At 39.6% G+C, this 19908-nt stretch overlaps 1 protein-coding gene across 3 annotated transcripts in view; it reads left to right on the top strand.

Moving 5' to 3' along the window:
* The first annotated feature begins 103 nt into the window (after positions 1-103).
* The window catches only part of sec24a (SEC24 homolog A, COPII coat complex component), a 32187-nt gene continuing 12382 nt past the window's right edge, over positions 104-19908 (top strand). For 2 of the 3 annotated variants that reach the window (XM_026181649.2, XM_026181650.2), the window contains exons 1-7: positions 104-523; positions 3398-4021; positions 16488-16673; positions 16905-16982; positions 17483-17545; positions 18127-18290; positions 19646-19833. In XM_026181649.2, coding sequence (XP_026037434.1) covers positions 463-523; positions 3398-4021; positions 16488-16673; positions 16905-16982; positions 17483-17545; positions 18127-18290; positions 19646-19833 — 1364 coding nt within the window. In that variant the 5' untranslated portion in view covers positions 104-462. The remainder of the gene's footprint in view (positions 524-3397; positions 4022-16487; positions 16674-16904; positions 16983-17482; positions 17546-18126; positions 18291-19645; positions 19834-19908) is intronic. The other variant, XM_026181651.2, reaches the window with a different exon arrangement.

Below are 19908 nucleotides of genomic sequence, written 5' to 3' on the forward strand. Positions count from 1 at the left end.
AAAATGCACAGTGATTGTCCATGAACTCGATGATGTTTCTAGTACACTGGAAAATCCTGTGCACCGGAGGAAATGCCACGTGTAAATACTGCGCATGCCCGACAGTTTCTACGTTGATCCTGCTGGGTGATCCCAGCTTCCGGTGAAAGGGGAGAAGTGTCTGACACGATTACTCTGACCAGGCCCATCGTTACTCACCCGTAGATAGCCGAACGGGTTTTTTGATAATGGCGATGGGCTTGTAATCGTCAACAAGTCACCTAATCAACTTTTTTTTTGAGATAATAGGAGACGTCGCCGCGGACGACGCTTTGAGCAGGCTACGCGCCGTCAGAGCTACAGGTTTAAACGTTACCCGCGACTGTCAGCCAGCTAGTTAGCCAGCTAGTTAGCCAGCTAAAGTCGTAGCTAGCTTTTCGCCAACCAAGCACCTCTAAATTAGATCCTGGTGTCTGTTTCAAGATGTCAACTGCGGGGTTCAATTCTCAGAATGGGACTGGGACAGGGCAAACATACGCAAATGGTGAGTAACTTTTATTAAATATATTTACTTCAACGCGAAGTAGCTAACCGCTAACTGGCTTTTCGGTAGTCACAAACGAGCACTAGCGGCACTTCTTGGATCTTGTGTCTGATGCTAGTTGTTAGCTAACTGACTTGCTTAGTAACACTGTAACGATAGGTGGCTAAGTAGGGGCGACCTGTCAGGTGTAGAGCTGAGGTTAATCTTGATCTATGCTACCATGATGACTTAACGTGACCAAAATAGTTTCTTTCTTTAAGTTACGCTATACATACACATTTAGTTAGTGTTTGAATGTTTGCTACTTTTCCCTTGTCGAGGTGGCAGCCCAACAGGTTGATTATAGGACTCATCAGGCACCATAAAATTATAGAGACAGGTGTTCAATTGTCCGACCTTTCTCCACACAACATAATATAATATACGTAGATATAATGCGAGCTCGTTGATAACTTGAAAAGTAATTGTTTTTTTCCTTTCATGCTGCTGGATTTGTCTGAACCTTTTTTCCCTTCCTTTTTTTTTTTTTTTTTAAACTCCCGATGTAGTTTTAGTGGCAGTGAATAAATACATTTGCTTGTTTACTAGTTCTTTCACTGTTGTGCAATACGGATTTTCAGCTGGCTTAAAAGCTCTGGCTTGTCTGCGTCCTGCGTTTTTCTGTACATGTGGCACGTTGGGGACCATCCAAATATGTTAAAGCAAAGCAGCCTGAAACAGATAAATGTCTTAATTTCAGGTTATTCATATCTTTTTATGGTTTTCCAGTGGAGTACTGATATTTCACAATCAAATTAGTCTGCACTTGAAATAACTTTCTTGTTCTGTGCAGACAACAGCATCCCTAGGTCATAATACCTCAGCTCCAATTCAAAAGTTGTAAATGAGTACACGTGATTTTGGTCATTTTAATATAGCATTGTTTTTTTCCTTTCTTTTTCTTTTTTCTAATTGCAGTTCAGTTAAAAATACAGCAGTGGAAAATAAACAATGCCAATTACCAACAAGAAAAAAACCCATCAAGCACATCAATAAAGCTGGGTGGCATGACTTGAATAATATTTGTTATCCTGGGTTATCTTTATGCAAATGAAATGTTAATGTGTGAATATGGATCTTTGTTTAAAAAATGTTTCCATATATCAGGTGTAATTCCCATCACTTATGAATGGACAGAAATGTCATATTATAATGCTAAGCTTCGTGTATAAAGACTAAAGGCAGTTATAAGGAAACTGTCCATTACAAGCCCCTGCATATGCTCATAGGTGAGGGTGTGGTTTTTGTGTGTGTGTGTGTTTTGTTGTTGTTGGGTTTTTTTCTTGACTGATTTATATTTTATTCGGTATCATTATCATATACCCAGTTTTTGTTAAAGCCAGAAGTTGCAGTGGACTAGACTCAAAAGGCTTTCCTGACTGCCTTACTAGTATTCAAGTTAAAGCTGACAGTCTGCGCTGTCTCTGTATCTTTGGTTCATTTTCTTGTCTTGAGTATTAGTATTTCTGGCAGCACAGGGTTGAACTTCTGAAGACAATTTAGTAATAATTTCATTACAGCACTTACCCATGGGCATTCTCCCATTTAAACTGAAATTATTAGTTTTGTGTTTGGAGTTAAACAGCGCCAGTACATTAACAGCCTCACTATTTGAACTTGCTGTCATAAAGTGGTCTTTAGAGCTGCTTTCATTATCTTAATCATTGTAATGCATATTTACACCCTCAAGTCTAGATTCACATGGGTTGTATTTTCCTACTCTGTAAGTGAAGTTTTTCTTGTTTTACCATTAGATGCTTTTTGTTTTTTTACTGGAGTGAAAGGTCTGATATCACACTCGGCACTTTATGATTTCTGATTTTCTTAGAATTTCCCTGCTCTTAGAAAGGGCATAGATGACTGGATTATGTTCCGTCATCTATCTTTGCATGTTGAGAAAAGTTTTCTAATCCCTTTTCACTCTGCTGACTTAGCTCTGCTGTCAGTTATAAAGTAAAGGAATAAATGCATAGTAGTGAAACTGCTTGCATTACATAATCGTTTTGGCCACAAATGGCATCACATTGATGCTGCAAATTAAAGTGTGCTGATTAGATCATTCTTGGTAGTTTTTGTCCTGCTTTCCTTCCTTCTTCCTTATAACTATTTAGAATTTGACAACTGTTTCCTGTTCATAACAAGATCTTACATCGCCTATTGTTATTAATGTTTGACACTCTTGAAACTGAGATGTTTGTGTTACATTTTTAGCCTAGTATCTGCACAGTAAACACAGCATTTTAATGGTGCACAGGTGTCAGCTTTTATCACTGCTGTGTTCAGTAAGTAAGCCTGAAACCCACTGTCACTGAGGGAAAATCACAACAAATTAAATCCAAGTAAAGAGATTACTCCTCTGGGCTGTCGGCTCATTGGTCATTTGATGCATCCGTGTAGTTTTCACTGCCAGCACTGTGCCATCTGTTTTTCATATAAAAACATTTAAAGCAAGTGGATTGCCTTAATTAAAATGCACTTGAATCACAAAAAATAGCCCCTAGCTTGAAATCTATAACATTGCTGGTTACATCTCTCTGTAACGCTAAAGGCTTTACTGCTTTTGAACCGAAGGCTAAATTTCAGATATAACTCTTATCCTACATGACAATACTGTTATTTAAAGAGCTGCAGCCATTGTGAAATGTTGGCGAGTAGTCAGGCAGATCTTTTCCCCTAAACAAAGGGATTGAAATAAGAGTTTTTATAAAAAAATAAAATTGACATAAAATTAACCAGAGAATTAAATGATTTTCATGTCTGATTTTAATTACTCAAAGAGGAAACTGTGAGAAAAATGTATTAACATGTCTGTATTTATCCTCCTCTGGTCTCCAGGTCCATCACAGAATCCTGTTGCCCTCCAGCAGCTACCAGGGGTTAGTTATGGGATGACTAATCAACCACCATACAATCCAGTGCAGGCCAAAGCTCCTGCACCCCCTGGCCCTGGACTTTACCCAGCTGGGCTATACCAGCCTATTCCCCCAGTTAGCTCATATCAGCCAGGCCCACCACCCACCTCCTACCCATCTTCTGCAGGCCAGCCACTGTTGCCCAGGCCTCCAATGGGAGGTCATCCATCACATACCCCTCCTCAGTCTGCCAGCCCCAGTCCTGGTCCTAGGATGCCAATGCCTCCTGCACAGGCAACACCACCTCCTCCTTCTGTGTCTTCTAGTAGCTACTACCCCAACCCTCAGCAGCCCATGACTCCAGCATGGCAGTACAACACACCTACACCACCACTGGGGCCAGCAACCTCCATTAGTGCGCCTCCAATGGGCCCTGTGGCAAATCATGTGAATCCAGCTGCAACCTTAGCAGGGCCATCACTGCCATCATCAGCATCTTACAGCTCAGCAGCACCACTACCACCACCTCCCAACATGTCTTACAGCACTACCCAACCCCCGGGCCCAGGAATGCCTCCCACCTCTCTGCACGGCTATACACAGCCAGGTAAGTACATCAAGGCATATAACAAAGAGATACTCAGTGTTTCCCCACACATAGACTTTACGTGGCTGGGAAACCTGGACAAACTGACAAAGACATAATTTTTTCTTGCAAATTATTTCACAGTGTTGTTTTCATCCAAAACAACATTAAGATTAATATATAAATTGACAATCCCATCAGTCTTATTTCGAATGTTCAGGTGCTATTGACCTATAGTCCTTTGCGTCCAGTTTTTCCATGTTTTCCTACAAGTGAGTTGGTTAACTTGCTCTTGTCTCTTGTGCCTTTTATACTTGAGCCGTCTTGAGCCTCTTGCCCTATAGTCCTTGCTCTGGTGTGGAAATCTGCTGGTAGAGTGCCACTCTAACCAGCTGCCACAAGTGGAAAGCTAAACTCATGAGGATAAAGAGCATAACAAGGCCTTTCTCCACCTATAGCTGGAGTCTGTCCTTACGATGGAACTAATTGTTACTGTTATTTCATGTAACCAAATACATATGGTATTATTTGTTATGTTATTGGAAAGGGCATATACAGTGGTGTGAAAAAGTGTTTGCACTCTTCCTGATTTCCTGTTCTTTTGTATGTTTGTCACACTTTCATGTAAAGGTAACACAAGTAAACATAAAATGCACTTATTAAATGAAGGTGTTTGTTATTAAAAAGAGTAAAAAAAAAAAAAAAAAAAGTTAAAGCGATTACCCCCCTAAACCTAATAACTGGTTGGGCCACCCTTAGTAGCAAAAACTGCAATCAAGTGTTTGCAATAACTGGCAGTTAGTCCTTTAAAGTGCTGTGAAATAATTTTGGCCGCTTGTTCTTACAGAATTGTTGTAATTCGGGGCGATCGTGGCTCAAGAGTTTGGAGTTCGCCTTGTAATCAGAAGGTTGCCGGTTCGAGCCCCGGCTTGGACAGTGTTACGGATTCAAATATTGGGGATGGATACAAGAGGAAAAACCACAATAACAACACTGGTCCGGCCGGGTTGAGTCAAACGATGATTTTAATGATCACACGCGTGGGAGATGGACACCGTACGCAGACAGCATCAGATCTCAAAATGGTGGAGCATTGATCAAACTCTTATAGCCTCTAGTGGCCCCCACCTAGTCATAAAAGCCTAAACATTCACATGCTTTCTCTCACACGGCGCCTAAGCTACGACCTTGGCTCCCTGTTTAACTGCTCCTGCTGAGATGGGGCAGAAAACTCCAGTATGTTCTGTTCTCTTCTAATCAGACAAATAAGGCGATGACTTTCTGCGAACAGTATTTCTTATAACTCAGCAGTATAATGCATCAGTTATCACCTTCTTCTAATTCAGGAGAATAATTCAAACTAAAACTACGTAATAATTCACAATCTTTAATTAGGTGTCTAACATGGCATAAAATAATATTATAATCTCACACTCCCCCTGTTGAGCTCTTTAGAATAAAGAGCTCACCTACACCCTGTAATCCAGTGTGGCCGGGTTCATTTCTTCTTCCCCCTGAGGCCCTTTGTCCCCCTGTTGGGCGAACCATATGTGAGATGACCTCTGTGTTTGCGCAGTTCAGATGCAAGAAAAACTATTATTACAACAGTAGCAGGTACAGATGACACTCCCCAGTTCTTCCACAGCTTTATTTTGGTGCTACCTTATACCCTTCAGACGTACTCAGACTAGAACCTCTGTCCGAGGAGCTTTTAGCCTTTATTTTATTGCTGCAGCCACCAGTGTCTTCCAGTTGGGTGATCCTCTGCTCTTCTTTCTTCAACCTCAGGGGTTAGACAACCCTTCAGTCGTTGCACAGATCAGGGGATTATTCTGCCCCGATTTCAAACAACGATCTGTGTATCCTCGGGTCCTGTGTGTCCTGTGTATTCCCCAGAAAAAGGAACAGGAACGTGTCCCCCTTTTGCCCAAGAGCCTCTCGAACCTCGTTGGTCTGGTGTTCCTGGATTTCCGCCAACCCCTTCATGGTTAACCCTTTACAGCCGATCGGAGTGGGCACGCTCTGTTTTGCGTAACTATTTTTAAATCCCGGTAGCACTGCAACCACGTAAGCTAGCGCAAAAATTTTTTTTGCATATGAAACCGGAGGAGTTGTACTTACATCTTATGCCATCAGCACATAAAGCTTTGCAAAAACTGAATAAAAAGCGCTTGCAGGAACAAAAACATAATATTCCAGAAACACGCTTTACCGATCCAATCAGCTGGTCATAACACTTCCTACGTTGGAATAGATGTCAGCGCGAACTTTTGCATTTCCGCCATTACATGCCCGAAACCGGAAGTGACGTCATTTTCGCGGAAATGTAGTCTTTTTTACTATCAGGGCCTCAGGGCCTATACTCGTCTTTTTAAAAGTTATCTTTGACTTTATGACTTTCTGTGTCGTTTCTGGGATGCTTAGGACTCATATTGCACTGCTGGAAATAGTTTATTTTGATGCATATGCTGCTTTTTTGCAAATTTGCAGTATAATATTTATTTTCGTTTTTCCTGCAGTGTATAAAAATTGGTGTATTTCAAAAATAAAACTATGAAGACACTCAAAATAAATTTCCTGTGGTGGGAAACTATTTTGTGCAACTTTTTTGTATTTACAGTTTTGAGGGATAAGCCTCTTAAATTTCTCTAACTACAAATATATGTTAAAAAAGCAAAAACGATTTTCAATTTTTTTGTAGTTTATTGCACTTTTTTGCAATTTATGTAATTACTATGCACTTAATGAATACATATTATTAAAATCTGGGCTATAATGGTTGTATTGATGTATAGCAACTTGAAATGCTCCCAAAAATGGCTCCACAGCATGTAAAAATATGATATAAGCTCTGGCGGACTTGGTTCTATGGTAGGTCTTAAAGGGTTAATGCTGTTAGCCCTCTGCACTCAAGGCATTTCCTACACTTTATCAGTCTGGACCATCACGCCGAACGAAGCTTATGACCTTCAAAAGACCGAGTGCCAACTCATTATAAGCACATTTGCAAGGTGTGTCTGAAAATTATTAAAACCACTCATTTTAACAAAAGACATCAAAAACAAATTAGCCATTTTTAATCCTAACATTTGCCCCCCCCAAAAATCATGTGTTTGCTTCCGCCTACTGTCCCATGGTTTCCTCTCCAGTGTGGTACTCAGCTTCTCATGAACACAAGCATTTTATCATCTAAACGCTATTCAGTTCATTTCAATGATTAACGCTTAAACATAGAAATAATGATTTATGCTTCTCACTGGATCTCTAAAAAAAGTCCGGAAACCGCTTGGGTCACTATTAGCTTAAGCTTTACCATACCTAAGTTATTAAAACACAAATGAAGTCATAAAGATGTTCATATAACCCTTGTTTGATGTTAAAACTCAACTTCCCCCCTTCTTTGACACGTTCCCATGTGTCAAATCAACGGAGCTAGAAAATTAAAAGAAAAGGTTAGTGACCTCATATCTTAGAAAGTATGAGACCTTCTCCTATCCAGTGTCGTTGCTCCAGTCAGGGAATGAAACCAATTTAATTGTCATGTTAGATCTGTTCAACTCCTGGCTCCGCCCAGAGCCTGCGTCTGCAGAATTTCCAAGAAACAAAACCTGCATTAATATGAACTTCACTGGAATATGAACTTGTTGACTACTTTTGACACAGCAAAGGAACATTCTCTCCTTCTCGAGGACAGGCACTGACTCCCACTTATCTCCTGGAGCCAACTGTCCCTTATGGAGACACAATATTGCAGCTACAAGGTTTCGCAGATTGTTAAGTTGATCTGTGTGTAATGCTCTGAATCAGGTATGTAATATTAAATGAATGTCGTTTAATTAACTGCCACTACTTAAAACTTAGCAAAAGATATAACTGAATAAAAGATCGCCAAGAAAAACATGATATCAGTGTTATGTAAGCGCGTGAGGCCTTCTATGCTCGAAGTCACTCCAGTCCATAGATCAGCCAAACATCGCGTTGACTGTAGCTTTTAACCCTTATTAACTTGAGCACAACTCTATAATGAGCAACAAACTGCAATATGTATAAAAATGATCATGGTTACACCTGCAATGAAAGATCATATGATTATCCTGACACCTGTAAATAGAAGATTAACCTGAGGTTATAACAATCACTGGAACACAAATGTTAGTATAATGTCAAAAGCTTCAATAAATGATCAATGCAATGTTTGTTATATGATTCTGATGTAACAATAATGCTGATGCTAAAATAACAGTAAAACACCCCCTTTTATCCCATTAATAAACTTGACACATAAACGTTTATGAATGCCTCTTTTAAATTTTATTTCCCCCTGCTTTTCCCTCACTGACCACAGCAGGGGAATCTTTGTCTTGATTCATGCTATGAATCCGGCTAACCTGATTCATCACTGAGCCCCACCGTGACTGGCATCTGACAGGGTGGCGCTGCATACTCTTCCTTTAATGTCTCTATGTTCAATCTGTTAATTAGAGTGCTTAAACATGAAGTAGACTGCGTCCACAACAAGTCAATACAGCTGTAAATGTGGCCAATTATCAATCAATAACAAAAAATAGCTTTTATTTTATGCATGCTTTTAGTCAACCACTCACCCAGAGGATCTTCAATCGCAGGAAATTCCTTCTCCTCATTTAATGAGTCTGTCCTCCTTCCATGCCCTGGTAACTGGTCCATCCAGAGCCATATGATCTTGAAATATACATACAACAAGCCAAACCACACCTTGGTCACACCAACCCTTTTCCGCCCTGAAGATGTTCAACGCCATCTTAGTCTGGACTGTCAAAGGTGACTTTAACGCTGACTGTTCCGACAATCCATTTGATAACATTTGCTGGTCAGATTTGCCAATCTCTGCACCAGGGTTTTAATAGCTTTGCAGTTTTCATTAGTTTTTATTTTTATTTAGCTTCGACTTCAGATTTTCAATTTTATATCAGTTGTAATTAGTTTTTACCAATTGTTTGCTAGTTTAGTCTAGTTTTTGTTTTCTGAAAATCCTTAGTTTCAGTTTAGTTTTGATTAGTGTCAGTTATAGTTTTAGTTGTGTCTGCAATAATTAAGTGTAACAAAATCCCAGTTTCATCATATCAGTCATGCTCTTATGCTTATCCTTGGGTATTGAGACTATTAACTCTTGCAGCACCGGGTGTTCGTAATTTTGGTTCAAATGAATTGATAAACTTTTTGAAGGCAATTGACTCACACAGTCATGTAGATATCCCAGTCCTGTTGTCTCGGGATGCATCACGCCGCCTTGTCTGGGGTTAGCTTCTGTTTTCTGGGGATGACGGTTGAGTGTGCTCCCGTACCTTCTCAAGGTAAGCTAGGTTAGCTTTCTGGTGTGAACTTTTCAAGTGCACTTTAAGGTTTGTGGGATTTTTTCCCTTTAGAAATGTCCCTTATTTGCCCCTCAATTTGTCTCTTTCCACTACAAGACACTTGCTTTATCCAAAACACAGTCGTATTCAAAGTAATCCCAAATTGGACTCTGACGCTTTCTCCCGACTTTTCCTGACATGATTCTGCGCGTGGACGGAGCAGCAACACAGACGACTCGACTAACGTACTTGCCACCTGCTGGCATAATGAGACAGCAAGAAAAAATCTGGAAGCTAAACTTCATTTTCACCCTTGACTATTGTAGGACACGCACACATCAATGAAACTAAACACATTTTGCTATAAATTCAGTTAATTTTAGTTAGTTTTGTGAACACTCATTACAGTTTTAGTTAGTTTTCCTTTTTTTGTTTTTATTTTATTTCCGTTAACGAAAATGTTTTTTCACTTCTAGTTTTCGTTATTTCATTTGTTTTCGTTAATAATAATAGCCTTGCTCTGCACACTGGAATAAACAGAATCAACATGATCAACATTTTACTGCGTGTTATTTCACCATCTTATCGATTCAAATGCTCCATCCTTATGTGGTTTGCGACATTATGTTTATCCACTCTGTCTCTAAATGTTTGAAGAATTTTCTAGTTTGGGGTCAAATTTTGAGAATTTGACCATAAGTGAAAGTTATGGTGTTATCACCCCCCTTCGGGGCTTACCTTTCCCAGTTTTGATGATATTCCTCCCTATTCTTTGCAAGTACCCCCTGTTGGTGGCGAGAAACTGTTGGTGTGGTCAAGTGGGTGCTGTAAAAACAAATGCTCAGGACAGAACAGTTATCAGCCATGTACTTCATACAAAATTAGCATATATTTGATTTCATATTGATCCTCTGAGTGTAATGGTACATTTTAATTTGAATTTATCAAAGCTAAACACAATAATTTTTCTTTATTTTGCTCTTGTTCTTGTGCAGCACCACCTCTCAGCACATGCCCCTACTTTTAAATTGCTGACTATTTCAAGAGAGCACCCAAAAGATGGGGACCAGTGTTTATTATTACATATCTCCATTTTGAATGTGACAGTGACCAACTGACTATCCCTCAAAGAGTACAAGGCCTAGGCGTCCCCGGCCTTGGCAAGCGTTACCTCTGAGCACTGCGTTTCTTAGCGGTCCAACCGCCGTTCTATAATAATTTATAATACTTTGAAACAACAGTCAATACCCCAAAACAAGTGTATGACTGACCCAGGTCCAACCTGTCTGACCAATGGGACTCTAACCCACAAAATGACCAATTCCCTATCAAACTAAATTCACTCAGCAGTCCAACTGCTTTAACTTCAATCAGCAGTCCAACTGCTTTAAATACTCAGTACTGTCACTTTCAACGTTTCATTATCATTACTTCAGCTTCAGTTCTCATGAGATTTTTTTCATCAAAATCAAAACAGGCCTTCTACCAGTAATTTCAGTGAGTAGACTTTAATTTTATCATGTCCAATTTGGCACACTTTGGAAATAGATTCAACAGGTAGTGCCTTACCTTTGTATAAGCCGGCTTATGCCCACTCACGTCAGACCACTGGCTTGTGCCTGTCCGTTCGACAACCTCGGACCGTCCAAACCTCCAACTTCCACCCCAATACCACAGGACGAGCCCCCAAACTGTTACGGATTCAAATATTGGGGATGGATACAAGAGGAAAAACCACAATAACAACACTGGTCCGGCCGGGTTGAGTCAAACGATGATTTTAATGATCACATGCGTGGGAGATGGACACCGTACGCAGACAGCATCAGATCTCAAAATGGTGGAGCATTGATCAAACTCTTATAGCCTCTAGTGGCCCCCACCTAATCATAAAAGCCTAAACATTCACATTCTTTCTCTCACACAGCGCCTAAGCTACGACCTTGGCTCCCTGTTTATCTGCTCCTGCTGAGATGGGGCAGAAAACTCCAGTATATTCTGTTCTCTTCTAATCAGACAAATAAGGCGATGACTTTCTGCGAACAGTATTTCTTATAACTCAGCAGTATAATGCATCATATAACAATATCATTCATTCACAATAAATCAGCGGTCTAATGTAATGCAAATCAGTTTAACAAATGCAATAGTTATCACCTTCTTCTAATTCAGGAGAATAATGCAAACTAAAACTACATAATAATTCACAATCTTTAATTAGGGGTCTAACATGGCATAAAATAATATTATAATCCCACAACAGTCTCGGTTGTTGTGTCCTTTGGCAAGACACTTCACCCGTTACCTACTGGTGGTGGTCAGAGGGCCCGGCGCCAGTGTCCGGCAGCCTCGCCTCTGTCAGTGTGCCTCTGTGAATAACTGGTTGTGTAAAGCGCTTTGGGGTCCTTAGGGACTAGAAAAGCGCTATACAAATACAGGCCATTTACCATAATTCAGCCACATTGGAGGGTTTTCAAGCGTGAACCATCTTTTTAAGGTCATGTCACATAGAGGTGGGAATCACCATACATCCCACGATACGATATTATCACAATACTTAACGCACGATATGATATTATTGCGATTTTAAAAAAAAAAATATTTTGCAATATTCAGATTCTGTACATAAAGTTAAACTTTATCAATATTCATTTTATCTAATATCAAAGTCTCGCACTCAGTCTTTCTCTCATTTCAGTCAGTTTTATTGTTGACAAACTGAACGGTTTGTATTACAGTCTAGTCCAACTTAACTGAATGCAACCATCTGGTACAATTATAGCTATTCTGAACTAAGCAATTTATGAAAACTATGCAGCCCCTTCAGCAACTGAAGAATTTGAAAGTAAATTAAAACAAAATATAAATTTACATTAAATAAAAAAGTTTCAAACTTAATTAAAATAAAACATGTCTTAAATTAAAATAAGTAAACTGTCATGTTTATTGCTGCCAAAAAAAAAGTTAAACACATTTGGACAGTGAAGGAATGTCAGGATTCTTGCTCAGAAAAAGGATCAACATGCTCTGAGCAAAAAAATCTTTTTTGTAACAAAATATCGATTTTTGCTGTCCCTGTATCGATACATTATTAGCAAACAAAATATCACGATACTACACAGTATCTATTTTTTCCCCCACCCCTAATGTCACAGCATCTCAGTCAGATTTAGGTCAGGACTTTGACTAGGCCACTCTAAAGTCTTCATTTTGTTTTTCTTAAGTCATTCAGAAGTGGACTTGCTGGTGTGTTTTGGATCATTATTCTGCTGCAGAACCCGAGTGCACTTTAGTTTGAGATCACGAACAGATGGCTGGACATTCTCCTTCAGGATGCTTTAGTAGACAGCAGAAATCATGGTTCCATATACCACAGCAAGTCTTCCAGGTTCTGAGGCAGTAAAACAGCCCCAGACCATCCCACTACCACCACCATATTTTACCAGTGGTATGACAATTTTTGCCCAGTCTCTTCATTATTGTTGAATCATGATCTCTGGCCTCAACAGAGACACATGAAGCCTGTGATTCTTTAATGTTCTTCTGGGTTCTTTTGTGACCTCCTAGATGTGTTCTCTATGCTTTCTTGGATAATTTTGGTAGGCCGGCTGCTCCTGTGAAGCTTCACCAATCTTCCAAGTTTTCTCCATTTGTATATAATGGCTTCAATAGAGTCCCAAAGCCTTAGAAATGGCTTTGTAAACCTTTTCAGATTGGTAACTGTCAGTGACTTTTTCTCAGGTTCAGACCTTGGCATGATGTGTTGTTTTTGAGGTCTTTTAGCCTGCTTCACTTTGTCAGACAGGTTCTATTTAAGTGATTTCTTGTTTCAACAGGTCTGTCAGTAATCAGGCCTGAGTTTAGTGAAACTGAATTCAGCTTTCCAAAAAATGTGTTTAGTGACAGTTAATTTATGTTTAACAAGAGGAGAGATTACTTTTTCACATACGACCGGGTAGGTTTGGATAACTTTTCTCCCATCATCAGTGAAATCGTCATTTAAAAAAATGCTTTTTGTATTTACTCGGGTTATCTTCGTCCAATATTAAAATTTGTTTGATGATCTGAAACAAGTGTGACAAATGTGCAAAACACTCGGAAATCAGGAACAGGGCAAACATTTTTTCACACCACTGTATGCACTGTTCAGTTGAATTCTGTGTACAACACTGAACTTCCAGAGGCCACTGCACTAACCCAATGCAATTTCATTTTAAAAAAAGATGTAATTACACAGTGGTGAGGCAACAATTCTTAGTTGTTGCAAATGAAACCATAATGATGCCCCCTGTCCTGGGGTCAAATCAGTAAATAGATGAATCATCCTGTCGGGTTTCACTGAAAGCACTGAACTTTAACCAATTATTATCATGCAATTATTGCTTATTTAATTACTTGAAAATATATACTGTAATGTGTGTTAATTTGGCACTGTTCCTTTCTGGTATCTTTTCTGTGGTGTGATTGCTTTAATTTCTCCCTGTCATTGTCTTCTTTCATTGATATGTGTTGGAGATATGCATATCTAGAATGCTGATATGTTGGAGCTGGACATTGCCCTCTGTTCCTACACTGAACATGTTGGCCTGCTGTGGCCTCTGGCTCCCTCCCAAGCACAGAAACTCATTTAGTCTGAATACAAAGTTCAAATACAAACCATATTGTTTCTTATACTGAATATAATTTAGCTTTTGGGACCACTTTTACTTTTTGGCACAGCCTCTGGTGATAATGATGAAAAATGAAAAATGCACAAATTAATGCTGTTGATATTAACCAGTTTCACTCATTTGTATCTCAAGGTTATTGGTTACATTTTAATTTCCTGTGAGGGTTAAGGGTAGCCTTCAGTTAGCTCACAGCGGTAACAAAAAACACTCATAAAGAGTCTTAGTAACAGGAAGTGGCTTTGTTACATGATTTAGCTTGACATAAATTGGTTGTGTAATATGTGACCACAGAGGCAAAGTGATTTCACAAAGCATTTCTGTAATTTAACCTAGATTTTTGTTTGTTTTAGTGCAGTACTTGCAGAGGTCAAACGGTTGCTTTGAGTCTTTAATTTTTCAGTCAACTTTGATTTAAAATTGCCCCATCAGAACTATGTGTTGATATCTTCTTCTTCTTGTTATTATTATTATTATTATTATTATTATTATTATTAGTGAAACATTTTCTGTAACATTGAAAACTGTAAAGGAAAGGTTTTTTTTGTTTTTTTTTTAAAGTTCTTTGTCTATTTATGCTTTTACTACATAAATCAGTTTTTGAATAAACTTTGTATGGGCACAAAGGGCATTTAGTTTAAGTGGTAAAAAAAATGCTTGTGATCATGAAATTGGGTTTTGTTCTGTTGAGTTGCTCCAGTCTGCAAAAGCATACTTGAAGCCATTTTATGTCTATATACATAATGAACCTGCCAAACTACATTTTAAAACTTCATTAAGGATGGATGTTATTAAGATTTTCTTCATATAGGTCAGGTCCTTTTTTGTTTTTGTGTTTTTGTTGTTGTTTTTTTGGGAAGAAAAGTAGGAGGACATAGGTTTCCAGCATCAGTGCAACTATTGTGTTATCTCCCACAGTGTGGAACAAAATCTTTGCTTTGCAGTGTGAACTGTTAGAAAACCACTGCAGTGTTAATAAAAGGAATTGAGATGATCAGGCATAAAATTCCAGTGGATTGGATTTGGTCCTAGCTATCAATGGAAACCTATACAGCCACTGATTGTGTGTGCAACCTATACAGCACATGCACACACAAATACATCCGCCTGACAGACAGTCTAAATCCTCCCCAGGCATCCCTAAAAAAGAAGTCTAAACAAATCCCCCCAAATCATTAAAGAGCACTGAATGTGACTGAATCACTAGACTGTAATTGGTCTGCAGTGCTTCTAAGCCCAGTTCTAACAGAAGGTGTGCCACTTTTTCTGTGAGGCGACAAAGACATCATGTTAGAGCTCTTAGCTGATCTTGAAACATCTATCCTTTTAACATCCGATGGCATGATTTGATGGTGCAGTTATTCTCATTAAACTAAATTACACATTTCTGACACACATCATAATTACTAATAACTTAATGTATTTAGTAATCTTTGTCGATGTCTTAATTCACTCTAATTTGGTGATACAGGTCTCTACTGCAGCGGTTTTAAAGTTTCAGATACCTGTCCAAGTCATAGACAAAATGATTAAATTCTCACTAGTCATTCTTCTGACTAAATATTTGCTCCTAATTTGTGTCTGTGAACCTTTATATTTTCTTAGTTCATTGCTGCAAACACCTGCTCTACAACAGTAAATATTACAAAAATTAAATAATAAGTGTTTAGGTGGATTGTTTTAGTTTGGAGTGTCTCATATTAATGCAAAAAAACAACAAAACAAACAAAAATTGTTTCGTCTTGGCCAGACCTGTTGTAAAGGAGGTAATGCTGTCTAGCAAATTGATGGTTTAACTTTAACTTTTAAGTTTAACTTAAGTAGGTAAAACGGGACTCTTTCTTCAAGACAGAAAGCAAATGTTGCCCACCCTTGGCATACAAGCTTAGGAAATTGCATAATTAACATAGTAAAAGAGTAAACATACTTGCTGTCTTCAGTCATCACTAAGTTCATCAAGAAGTGTTTGTTTGGGCACAGACAGTCCTGAACTAGCTGGTGTGTTAGTGCAGATGAATTCATTTGTGCTCTGAGGTTAACTTGCTGTAGGTTAGTAGCGCCACCAGCTGCTGTCACCACAGCCTGGAGCTTAGTGCGGTACAGTACACTCTGATGTCTTGTACATGATAGCATGTTGGAGTTGTTTTACATAGACTGCAACCTTGACATAATTTTAGAAGTGATAACTGAGCAGCTGAAAGCTGTAACATGATGTCAGCAGATTCACAGGGATGATAGAAGATGTTGCTAAAGTCCCGGCTGTGTGCCAGAGAAACAAGCTACACTGGTTTCTGATTAATTAGTCATTTATTAAAGAGAAGAAAAGATAAACATAGTCATTGATTCAAGCCTTTTAATTTTAAAGTTTTCCAGTTCTCGTGTCAAAGAAACCTCTCAAATTTTTCACATTTTGTATGCAAAGTAATTAGCTCATTATACACTGAATAGAGGAAATCATGACAAATTACAGTCTTTGTTTCTCTACAGGTGTGGCACCTCCACCAATGAATCCCATGGCGCCCCATACATACCAAGGCCAGTCAAACAGGCCTGCTTATGGGCCTCCACCTACAGGTCCAACACCTGCAGGCCCACCACCAACAATGAAACCCACATCGTTTCCCACTGGTCCTCCAGTGGCAAATGCCACACCACCACCACCTAAAGCAGATGGTATGTGTAATCTTTTTATAAGTTTTTTTTAAAACACAGAGCCCAGATTTCAGCACATTTGGAAACATTAGAATAATCATTAAACATTTTACTCCCACAGATGTGATAATCGTGATATTTAATGACTGCATATCCTTTGTATAAGCCAACGTGTTATTATCTCTCTATATATTTTTTTTCCTGATCACCTTCCATTGTTTCCCTCCCTCCGCTCCTTCCACTACATGCCAGCTCAGTGTGGGGGTGTTGTTAACAGCACTCTTTCCCCCACTAAGCCCGACAGCCAGGAGGGAGATATTGAATGTCCAGGTGTGGCAAAATCAGTTTTCAGCTCTTAGATGTTGTGTCAGTGCTGTGCTGCCAGTCCTGTCTCATCTGTACAGTTCTTGCTTGTATCTCTGGATGCACTATTGAGCATATACAGAGGTTTCATCTCATAGTCTTAAAGAATAATGGATATAAAATGAAAACTAATCTAGAGATATTGTAATGGCATTCATAGTAACTCTGTATCTTTTTAGTGCTAAACTGAGCATCCATGGAAACAATTATTTCTTGGTGGTGTGTTTTACCTTTTCAGTCATCTAGACTCACCATGTCTTCCATGTGGCTCAACTTCTAAATATTAAAATCACCAATGTAATAATACTTCCCATAAACATGTTTAGTGTCTCTTTAATTTGCGTCATCATTAGTATTGTCATTGTTTTGACCCTTTTTGTAGTTCATTTTGTTCCATCCCTGTTATTTGTGGTTGGCAAAGTGCCGCTTAAATTATTCATATCATGTCTGTGTTTGCTTTGAAACAGGAGCTGTGGCTGGCAATGGCCCGCAAGCAACAAACAGCTATAATCATCTTGACAACAAAATGGGTAAGGCGGTTTTCTGTGCACACACCAGTCACATTTGCAGCCTTTGCAAATGCCTGCCCTTGCATTTTTTGACGAATATGAGGCATTTCTACATTTTATTGTACAATCTTTAATTGTGTGATGTACGTCTTGAATCCCAACTGGATTCCCTTTTCAGTACAAATATCTAAATATTAACTGTCACAAATCCCACTGCGACTGTCAGCTCTGGTGAACAGTCTTTTATTTTCTGTTTTTCCCTTTGGTTCCATACCAGCAGGCGTCTCGGAATTTGTAATATACTTTTCATATCATCAGCAAATCCCATGAAAAGAACAAAATCCACAATAAACAACTTCTGCTAACAGCCATTGTTTGTGTAGACAAACATTAAGTAGCTTAAGCCTATAAAAACACATTCAAATCCTCATTACCACGAAACATTGCCACTGGGTTTTATTTAAGTTGGTGACTAATATGCCTTGCTGCTGTGTGTACCTGTCAGCCACAGAGCTTCCCATTTTTAGTGATGTCTGCTATTTGAGTTCTCATGTAAACCTTTGTAAGTGTAAATGTTTTTAATGTTACTGTTTCTTCCATAGCTGGCCCGACTCAGCCTGGACCACCCGGTCGGCACTTGGGCCACTACCCTTCGCTCCCTCCTGGGTACCAGAACACCTCAGCTCCCCACGCCACCCCTCCCATCCACCCTGCGATGCAAGCCGCCACGCAGCCTTACACTCAAGCACCTCAGCCATATCAGCAGGTGAGCCTAACGTCACAACCCAGTTCCACATAATTTTAGAACACTTTCAAGTCAAGTCAAGTATTTATTTATTGTCATTGTCAAAGAACAATGAAATTGCGTTTGGGGCTTCCGTACAACCCGTAAAAAAAACAAACAAATACCCCTTAAAACCCAAGTGTAAATATTTAACCCAGTGTGACTTCAGTGCAATGAGACAATCCTTAGCAACAACATGAGAACAAGACAGGTAATGTTCATAGGACATTCAGACAAAGACCTGAGAAACATGACAAAATGCAACAATGCAACCCGTTCAATATTATTGTACTGTGAGATATGATGGTTGTCTATTTAAGAAAGAGGGGGGGGGGAGAGAGAATAAAGTTATAATGCACCAATGCAAACCAGTTCAGTGCTATTAAGAAGTTGGATATGGTTATTGTCCGTGAGAGGGGGGCAGAGAGGGGAGGGGGGCAGAATTCAGGAGCCTCACAGCCTGTGGATACAGGCTGTTGGCCAGTCTGGATGTTCTGGCCTGTATAGACCTGTACCTTCTCCCTGAGGGCAGCAGGTGGAAAAGGTGGCGCGCAGGGTGATGTTGGTCCCGCAGGATACTGTGCACCCTCCTCAGACAGCGAGTGGGGAAGATATTACTAATCTCTGGCAGAATTGTTCCAATAATTCTGCCAGCTTCTTTCACCACCCGCTGGAGTGCTTGCTGGTCGGCCTTGGTGCAGCTGGGGAACCACACTAGAAATCCATGCGTCAGGACGCTGCTGATGGCACAGTTATAGAAGTTCAACATCAGAGGTCTGGGAATGTGTGCGCTCCGTAGTCTCCTCAGGTAGTAGAGGCGCTGTTGGGCCTTCCGTGCAACTAAGGTGATATGGTTGCCCCAGGACAGGTCCTCGGTCACAGTTACCCCCAAGAATTTAAAACTGCTCACCCTCTCCACCGCCTCACTGCCAATGAAGAGAGGCAGATGGTTGTTATGACTTTGCATACACAGTTTGTTTATTCGATTTTTCATTGACTTGCACATGAATGCAAAACACGTGCTGGTTATATGGAAAGGAGAATAACCAACACTGGGTTGCTTTTTTCACTGTTGCATAGGGTTGAACTGGTTATAGAACTGGAATGGCTAAACAAACTTAGGTGAATTATAGTAAAGGGCTTGTGAGGGAACAGTTTGCAACCAATATTTAAATCAATTTTAAATTAATTTTATTTCAAGATACGAATTTAGGAAAAAGCACTTGAACACGTGTGGACTTCAAAATTCTCACATTTATTGTGTCAAGTAAATATTATTAGACTATCAGGCTTAATGTATTTTTTGTTTGTTTGTTTGTTTGTTTTTTTTGTTTCAGCCACCTGGTGGCCCGGGGCCAGCTCAGCTAAGCCCATCATTAGCAGCCATGAGCCTCCAGTCCAGCACCCCAGAGGCCCTGAGAGTGGTCAACCTCCTGCAAGAGAGGAACCTGCTGCCACCGGCTCCAGTCCCTGCCCCGACTCCCTGCCTCACCCAGGACCTGCAGAAACTCAACTGCAGCCCAGAGTGAGTCATAATGAACTAATTTTCCGTGTTGTTGCATTTGTCTTTCATTGAATTGATTGTTTTTATCTCATACAG

The sequence above is a fragment of the Astatotilapia calliptera genome, chromosome 10, assembly GCF_964374335.1.
Source record: "Astatotilapia calliptera chromosome 10, fAstCal68.1, whole genome shotgun sequence".
Lineage (NCBI taxonomy): Eukaryota > Metazoa > Chordata > Actinopteri > Cichliformes > Cichlidae > Astatotilapia > Astatotilapia calliptera.